Genomic DNA, 9,579 nt, shown 5'->3' on the forward strand with positions numbered 1-9,579 from the left:
AAAACCCCCTGCTATCTTTTGTCTTCTTCACATTTTCTATCCACAGTTGTTCAATATTTCACTCTTCACCATTTTCCCTTATAGCTAAAATGGGTAATCTGCCATAAAATCAAATTGCCTCTCTTCCTCTAGGGCTAAAAAAAAGTATGGAAATTATGGCAACAAATTATTTCTCATACAATAAGGAGGGTCAGATGAACATTCAATTATGGGGGAAATTCAGATTTTTGCAAAAGTTATTTTAATGCAGACACTGAAAATACCATGGAGGTAAACCACATAAGACAAAATTTTTACTAAATGAACAAAGCCAACACCTTCCCAACCCCAAACTTGTCCATCAAGCTTGAAGAAGTAAATGTCTTCCAGAAGTATTCAGCCACCACTGTAAGACAAAAAAAAAAAAATTAAGTTTGGAATAAACTGTTTTAGCCAATCAAAATAAAATATTAAAAAAACCTACTTTCATATAAATGAAAAGTCATTATTTTAGAGTCTTTACATTAACACAAGAAACTCAATATACAGTATCATTCACTCATTCATTTATCTAAACATTTATTGAGCTTGATAAGCCATAAAGAATCACCTTTAATAGCCAAGAGGTACTTCAGAGATCTAGACTAGTAGATCAGAGGAACACCAATGATATAGTATAGCCTGATTTTAGCAAAGTTTCTTACAATATTCTCACAGATTTAGAACTTGAGAACATTATAATAAAGTGATGTTAGGGAAAATGGATCTTTCTAGAAATGCTGATAAAATGCATTCTAGGAAGTCACAAATATATAGATAAATTGTGGATCATGGGAAAATAATATCCATTTTCTGTCTGCATGCTTTTATGAGGGAAACAGCTGCTTCTGGGAACAAGGTCAGCATAATCAAGACTGGCTTAATTAAAAGAAGGTCTATTCCATAGTTAACATACATTTTGAAGTTTAACAACAAAAACATATTTTAAGACTTTATTATAATAAAGCACAAGAACTTGAAATAATTAACCTGTATCCCTGTTTAAGACTTAACATATCTCTTCAAGAAATGATGGCATTTACCTATTTTTACCAATTTGTTTTTTCGCTTTGTCTAACAAACCTATTTTTCTAAGCTATACTAGTGACTCTTTCAGATTTGTGTTAAGCCTAGTTCTGAAATCAAGTGTTATCTGTGCTGTCATTTTATTGCCGCATCTCAAGTCCTGCTATCTTATCTATACAGTTAAACCAGAATATGCTCTTGTCTACCCTTGAAGAACAGATACGGCAGCTTCATAACATAAGACTGTTCTGTTTTGCATGTGTTTTGACTTGAAATCATTCATGTAGGCAGAAAATGTTCAGGAGAGTTCAATAAACTGGCTAGTTACCTATTAATATTAAAAGATGGGTGGACCTATTTTTGAAGGATATAGGGAAGTAATAATTCAGTTGGAAAATTAGAAGGTTATCTTTTCCCTCATCCCCAAACCAACAAATACAAACACACAAAAATGTCGGTTAAATTGCAAAAGGATACTTAATAGACTGATGGAAGATGTCCTCCAATATATGGTAGAGATCTTTAGTGGTATGCCAAAAACAGATGGGGACTATGGGGGGGAGGGGGAATGGGATGGGGTGGGTGTGACAAGAGTATTTGTCTTGTTCAATATTTTTTCTTAACGATTTCCAGAAAGATAGCTATAAAGATGGAATTGCTAGTGTGGGAAGAACTGTCCTTTCAGTGAAAAATATTTATGGGTTTAAGTTAAGTAACTACAATCTCAATATCAGCTAACAGTATAACTGCCCCCAAAAGTTAACTTAATCATATATGTGTGTGTGTGTGTGTCTACACACATACATGTGTTTGTGCGTGTATATATACATATACACGAACAAATACAGTGACAGACTACAGTACTGCATGCTTAGTGCTATAAAAAGTGTTAGATTCTTAAGGAGGACATCGACAAACTGGAACACATCAAGGGATGGTCACTATTATAAGCTAATGTTTATATGATGTATTAAGATCTGGCAAAGAGCTTTCCATATGCAACAGCAGAAAGAACTAAGAATATTCAGTGTTGTAGTAGAGCAGACTTAATAAGGAAAAGATGACTGCAATCCAAATATTTAATGGGCTATTATGGAGACTTATTTGAGAAGCATCAATGAATAGAAGCTACATGGAAGCAAATTTCAGTTCAATATAAAGTAGGATGGTGATTTTGATAATTAAGATAACTCACATTTATATAGTGCTTTAAGGTTTAGAAAGCACTTTTCCCACAACAATCTTGGGAAATATAAAGTACAAAAATTGTTATTCCCATTTTACAGATGAGGGACCTGAGGCTCAGGGAGAAGAAAAGCTTTACCCCATGGTAAGTAACAAAGTCTAGCTAATCCTAGCTAACACTTATTAACTGTGTCCATGGGCAAATTATTTCACTGCTCTGAGCCTCAGTTTTCTGTCCTATAAAACAGGAAGGTTATATGAGATGATTTCTTAGGCCCCTTTATAGTATCCTTTCAAAGGATAAGTGTCAGCTAGAGAGTATGAACCGAGGTCTTCTGACTCTTTTTAGTGTTACGTAATTCTCAACATTTCTACACATGCTTTTAAAGTTTGAAAAAAGCTTTCTGTATATTATCTCAATTTGTGCCTAGCAACTCTGTGAGGTAGGTCCCCTTATGATCCCCACTTTATTGATGAGAAAATCAAAGATGAGAGAGATAAAGTGGTTGGTCCTATGGTCACACTTAGGACTTAAGAGTTAGGACTCTCCTATGTCAATACGCTTTTCATTACTTCAGGTCTCTCCTTAGTTTTTACAAAGTAGTGACCTTAAATGAATATGAAACAGACTACTTTTTAAGGGAGATGACCTCCTCACCTTAACAGGAAGTGTTCAAGAAGAGTTTTGATAGACCATTGTCAGGGGTATTACAGAGGAAACTCTTGCAAAGTAGGTTAGGCAAAGTGATATCAAAGACCCCTTCTAACTGTATGATACTAAGACCACACATTAGCTGCCTTTTATCTAATTTAACTCAAGTTAGAAATCTATATAGCATTTATATTCATTCATTTCTCAACATTTATAAGACAAGCTCCACTAATAGTAGTACATTAGTCTGTTAGGAGTAGGACAAAGTACTCAATACAAAAATTAAATCCAAAATATCTAATTGTAATCTTTCAGCAGACGGATTATAGAAAAGGAAAATCACCAATATAACAGTTATAAAGGACAATGGGAAATATATATAAATTCTAACAGTGATAGTGGATATGTTCACACCCGCATTATGAAGCCACACTACCTTTTATTAAGTGCATAGAATCATCAATTACATAGCACATATCAACTTAAAAAAACATTTTCGTGGCATACACTTAAGTTATTGCTGCCTATTAATGAGACAACTTTTCTCATCACAAGCCAAAAAAGTAGACTCGATAATATTCTATTTTCAGGTTCTAAATGTCTAACGGATAAATATAAGAATATTTTCACAAGTTATGCTACAATGCACACGAAGGCTAAGAGGCTTTCAAAAATCCTAATATTTCATTCAAATTCTTACAAAATTTAAATACACTTTTAAAAAATAACTTAAAACAAATATGAAAGTACTTTAAGAACTACAAACTAATTTGTATGTTATTTTTAAGTACAGACTACACATGAAAACACCAAAAACAAGTCTTTAGTTATACTCAGTTAACTCAAATAATCACAGATTTAATACCAAGTAAGAAAGTTCATTTGATAAAAGCTACTTACACAATGATGTTATTAATGGGGATGTGGATCAATTTAACAAAAAAGCCAATAAATCCCATTATAGCAAACCCTATTGCTGTTGCCATAGCAATCTTCTGGAATTCTGGAATTAAGAACACAGATAACTCAATTTATTTACTTTATACTTTGAATGGCATAATGGAAAAAAAACACAATGGTCAAGCAGGATGTGTAAGATATAATTAATAAACAGATTCACTCTTGGTTATTGGATGTACAAATGTAAATAAAATGTGAATATGCATTCAAAAACAGTCAATTCTGATGTATCATCTCATACCTAGCAGACAGATGTCAAAAGATGAAGATGATCAATATTAGTGTGATTATGAAAAGACAGGGACACTAATAACACAAAGTAAGGAGAGCTATGAATTTGTCTATACATTCTGGAAAGTAAATGGCAATTATGCTAAGAAGGGACTAAAATCTCTGTCTCTTGTCCTAGAAATCCCAATATTTGATATGTACCTCAAGGAGTTCAAAGACAGTAAGGGCCCAGATACAACAAAATATTTAAAGCAGAGTTTTCTGAAACAGCAAAGAAATGGAACAACGTAGTTGCCCATAGACTGGTGGAATTGGTTTAACAAATTATACGTGAATGTAATGGACTATTATTAAGCCTATCATAAGGATTGAAGAATAGGAATAATACAGAGATGCAAAGGTAGACATAAAGTGATGAAAAGTGAAGTAAATGGAACCAAGAAAATAATAAAATATGACAACAATGCAAATAAAAAGAACAAAAAACCGAAACTGGATACGGATACATGATCTGAAAGAAAAAATATGAGTAGACCCCTCCCTCCTTCTTTGCAGACAGCAAGATTACAGGTGTGAGCCATTGAATATACTATTCTATTCTGTTCATGTGATAGGTGGCTTTCTGGAATTATGAGTTTTTTCCTTTCTTTTTTATTCTATGTTGAGGAAGAAATCTTAAAAATTAAGATACCCCCAAAAAAGAGATTTTGTTAATGTGAGTGATAGATATTGATATTTGGCAGTATTAGAAATTAAAATGTCTTAATATTTTTACAAAAATAGTTTTGATCACATGGACTCCCTGAAGAGGATCATTGGTTCACACTTTGAGAATTGCTATAACAAGGGATGTCTCCAAGTAGTAGAGGAAAATGAAGGTGACATAAAAAAAAAAGATTACTAAAAATTAATCTTAAAAAATTAAATAATGAAGCTTGCTCAATTCATTAATTAGTTAGCTTTGACATGAAACATCTGATACTTTTAAAGAAAACACAAAAATAATGTTCCTATTAAGATTAGTAATAATTTTTTTGCAAAAAGCAAATATGTATCCAAATATAAATCCACAAGATGACATAATTTAAAATACTTTAAACAAAAAGGGAAATGAAAGGAAAAATATATTGTTTTAGGAAAAATGAGTACTAGTCTGAAAGATTGGTAACAATGAATCAAAAGATGTGTTTGGATTAGCATAATTTAGGCAGACAGACCATATTTACATAACTGATACACAATAAATATAATTTTCTAGTTTAGGAAGGATTTATTAATAGAACAATTAATATTCAATTATGTATTCATTATTTAATCTATTTGCTGTGATTAAAAAAGCTAATCAAGATATTTCAGAAAAGAAATATGGGAAGCAGCTACTTTAAAAAAAAATGTAATATCCAGATGACAAAAAGAAGAATTAACGAGAAAGGAGAAAAATCTGGGACTTTATAGATAGAAAATAGAGAAAGTAATTTTTCTTTTATGATGTAATGTTGCAACTAAAAGAGGTATACAGTCTGGGGGAAGAACTAGGCACTTGTAATTGAAACTATTAAGTACTCAGGCTAGTAATAATTCTCTGTCCCAACTGAGATAATAGTTACATCAGGAAATTCTACAAAAGAGAACAAAGTCAAAAGGAATTAAAATGTTAAATGGAGAAAAGAATGCTGAGGAAATTCATAAAGACAAAGAAGAAATACAAAGAAGGAAAGTAAAAAAAAAAACCAACAAATACAGGGAGGGGTATATGAAAGTACAAATTAAAGTGACTGGCAGCCTTTACCTTTTCTATCTGGCTTGGTACATCTTTTGACAAGTCGAATTGAGTCCTTCACAAACTGCCGACTAGGCTCAACAAATTGCATTACCTGATCCATGATGATCTGTTTGAACAAAAACACAATAAATTATTAAATTAATTATATGTCAAACATCTGCTCATTTACTTAAATCACAGCACTAATGAGGTCAGTTAGGGGGTCAATTAAGTTTGAAAAAGGTACTTTGAAGATCAGAGTAGAACTGGAGGTACAGGAGTACAGTTGCAACATGATTTCCACTTGGGACCATATCTGCAACTGCTATTATGAAAAGCAGCAATGCTGATGAGACCCAAAAATATAATCTAATAGCAGCTAGGTGGCACAGTGGATAGTGCACTGGGCCTGGAATCTGGAAGACCCGAGTTCAAATCAAGCAAGACACTAAGCTGTGTAACCTAAAGGCAAGTCACTTAAACCAGTCTGCCTCAGTTTCCTTCTGTAAAATAGGGATAATTGTACCTACCTTGAAGGGTTGCTGTGAGAATCAAATACTTGTAAAGCACTCAGCACAGTAAGTACTATCTATACATTTATTCCCTACCGCCTTTAAGTTCATAGAACTCAAGAGACCAAGGGACTTAGATATAAGTGGGAGGCAGAAGGAGAAGTAGATAGGTGGGAGAGAAGCAGCAAGTCTGGAAAGGGAGCTAGGTAGGATGCAGGAAGGTCCATCTGAAAGACTATTATGATGATTATGCAAAATAACAATTGATATAGAAACAGTGCTTTAGTGGATGGAGCACAAGACTTGGAAAAGCTGAAAACTCAGGAAACTTGAGTTTGAACTTGACTCAGAAACTTAATAGCTGTCTCAACCTTTCCAGAGACAATCACTTAACTGTTTTAACTTAATTACATAGCTGTTAACTCATCTGTGAAAATGGAAATACCACTCTTTCACAGGATTAAATGAGTTATGAGGATTAAATGAGTTAACATATGCAAAGCACTTTTGCAAACTTTAAAATGCAATAAAAATGACAGTCTTAGGTTACTGTTATTAATGGTTTATGAAGCACTTGACATACATCAGCACTGGATTTAATCAAGGGACCTGAATTTTAATGTGGGCTCTGAACACAGCCTGCGTGACCTTGGGCAAATCACATCAGTATCTGAGTTTCTTTCCTTATCTGTCAAATGAAAGGATTGTACTAGAGGACCTCTAGTCATCTTCCAAGTCTAAATTTATGATCTCAACAGGTTTCTACCAATTATTATTCTAGAATACACTGCTATCAATCACATAGGGTATACAGGCAAAGAAGCATGTGAGATAATCTAAACCACTTCCAATGAACATTTTTAGAAGACGGCAAACTCTGAACCTGCTGATTAAATTGTTAAGCTCACTAACATTTCATTCATCTATAAAACTGAGGAAGTTGGACTAGATAATCTCTAAAGGATCTCATTCCACGTAAAGCTATGAAATTATTATATACTTTACCTCTTAATGACTTCTACCCAAAGACTTCACTATCCTCTTAACAACTGCTGATTCTTTCATTTGTTGGTGAAGTTTGTGTCCTACTCCTACATACTATCTACAAACCAGTGTCTGAAGCAATGATTAATCACTCAAATTTTAGAGGTATCCCTATTAAGAGGGTAGAATAAAGGGCCTCCTCTTCCTTTTCAATTAAAAAAAATTCAAAATATTAATTTCAATATACATTAAAACATGCTATCAACACTTAAAATGGGAGAGCATTTTGTAACCATTATCAGCATCATTATTACTTCAATATGAAGCATCCTTCAAATATCTGTTCTTTGGAATATTTTATGGAATATTACTATTCTCTGGAAATACACACACATACACAGTGTTATTCAGTCATATCAAATTCTTCACAATCCCATTTTAGGGTTTTCTTGGCAAAGATACTGGAATGGCTTGTCATTTCCTTCTCCAGGTCATATTACAGATGAGGAACTGAGGCAACCAGGGTTAAGTGACTTGCCCAGGGTCACACAGCTATTGTGTCTAAGGCCAGATTTGAACTGGGTTAGATGATTTTTCCTGACTCCAGGCCTGGTGCTCTATCCACTACCCAACTAGCTGCCCATATACACGTGTATATGTATGTGTAAATGTGTGTGTGTGTGTATATATATATATATATATATATATATATATACACTCAGACATTAGCTATGTGGTCTTGGGCAAGCAACTTAACCCTAGTTGCCTCAGTTTCAGCATCTGTAAAATATCCTAGAGAAAGAAATGGCAAACCACTCCAGTACCTTTGACAACCTCAAATGGGGTCAGATAGGACTGAAATGACTCAACAACAAAATATACATGCAGAGATATGTATATCTATGTGTGTACATATGTACATACACACCTATACTATATATGTATAGTAAATTACTTTGCATTCATCACAGATAACATAGTAAATGCAAAGCAGTTTTGAACAACATACACAAAGTATTTTTTAAAAATCATTTTAAGTGTTGTTTTCTCAAGTACAATCCAAATTTCTTGAGGGACTGGTTTTATCTTTCTATGCCCAGAACCTAGGGAAGGGATGTGCTTGGCAAAAAGCAGGTTGGTTGAAAACTTTTTTTTTTCCCCCGATTGTTTAATGCTTGTTGAAATGAACTGAATTTTGGGAAAGCCTGTACTAAGAGAGGCCAAGAAAAATCATAAACACGTCTGATAAGTAATATCTTAAGAAAAGTGAAAAACTCGGTTCATTCCATGGCCAAGGAAGAAGAGCTTGGAGCCCAAAACCACAGGGCCTGGGTTCAGCCTGGGGTCACTGTCATCAGGAAACTCCACAGCAGAAAACTTGGGCATAGAGAGGGACCTCCGAGACGAAGAGTGCAACCCCTTCATTCGCCGTGACACACCCTGCCACCAGTCACCTATCGTTTTGGGGTGAAAGAACCTAGGCGTCCCGGCACCTAGCCCCCTGCTGTGGCTCCCCCACCCCTCACACCTCCCAGGAGACCACCCCCGGGGCCCCTCTCCCCAGCCCCCCATGCCCAGGGGTAGGGACGGCTGTACCGTGGCGGGAGACGAAAATCCCCAAGGCAGGCCCACCCCGCACAAGGACGCCACGGAGGAGGCCGAGAGGGCGGCGACCCCGGCCTGGGACCGGAGCCCCCAGCCCGGCAGCAGCGCGGCCCGCCAGTAGCCGCCCTCGCCCTCCCGGCCGTAGGGCGGCGCGGAGCGGGCTCTTCGCCGCCACATGTGGCCGTCCTGCCGGCGCGACCGCCCTAAGGGGCCGAAACCCCCAGCCCCCTTGCGCGTGGTCACGGCAGCGCCGGCCTCAGCCGGGAGGGGGAGATGGAGGCTGGGCCGGGTCCGGGACGGGGTCGGGGAGTCCCAGTCTACCGCACCGCCCGCGAGCCACCGTCACCGGCAGAACCGGAGGCTCGTAGCAGTGGCCCCTTGGCCCCAGTGCGCATCACAAAGAGCCGGGCGCGCGCGTACCTCGGAGCCCACTGCCCCTCGAGACCCCCTCACCTGTACAACCGACGCTCCTGACTAAAGGGACACGTAACCACCGGGAGGAAAGCTGACTACCCGAGGAGGAACCGGAAGCTGTCAGCCATTCCTCCGCCCTCCCAACCGGGTCAGAGAGCCAACGGCCGGCACACGCTTGCGCAGACACAGAACGGACGCGACGCTTGCCTGCCACGCAGCTTCCCGGAAAC

The 9,579-nt window shown here is 36.9% G+C and overlaps 1 protein-coding gene across 1 annotated transcript; it reads right to left on the minus strand.

Moving 5' to 3' along the window:
• Window positions 1-224: 224 nt before the first annotated feature.
• On the minus strand, window positions 225-9,541 carry SEC61G (SEC61 translocon subunit gamma). Its single transcript, XM_069083731.1, has 4 exons — window positions 9,389-9,541; window positions 5,862-5,961; window positions 3,782-3,884; window positions 225-385 (listed from the first exon to the last, which is right to left on the minus strand). Exons 2-4 carry the CDS (start codon window positions 5,953-5,955, stop codon window positions 376-378), a joined length of 207 nt encoding a protein of 68 aa, XP_068939832.1. The 5' UTR covers window positions 5,956-5,961; window positions 9,389-9,541; the 3' UTR covers window positions 225-375.
• Window positions 9,542-9,579: the final 38 nt, after the last annotated feature.

The sequence above is a fragment of the Petaurus breviceps genome, unplaced genomic scaffold, assembly GCF_028583685.1.
Source record: "Petaurus breviceps papuanus isolate PSGF00001 unplaced genomic scaffold, PetGlider_PUasm1.0 174, whole genome shotgun sequence".
Lineage (NCBI taxonomy): Eukaryota > Metazoa > Chordata > Mammalia > Diprotodontia > Petauridae > Petaurus > Petaurus breviceps.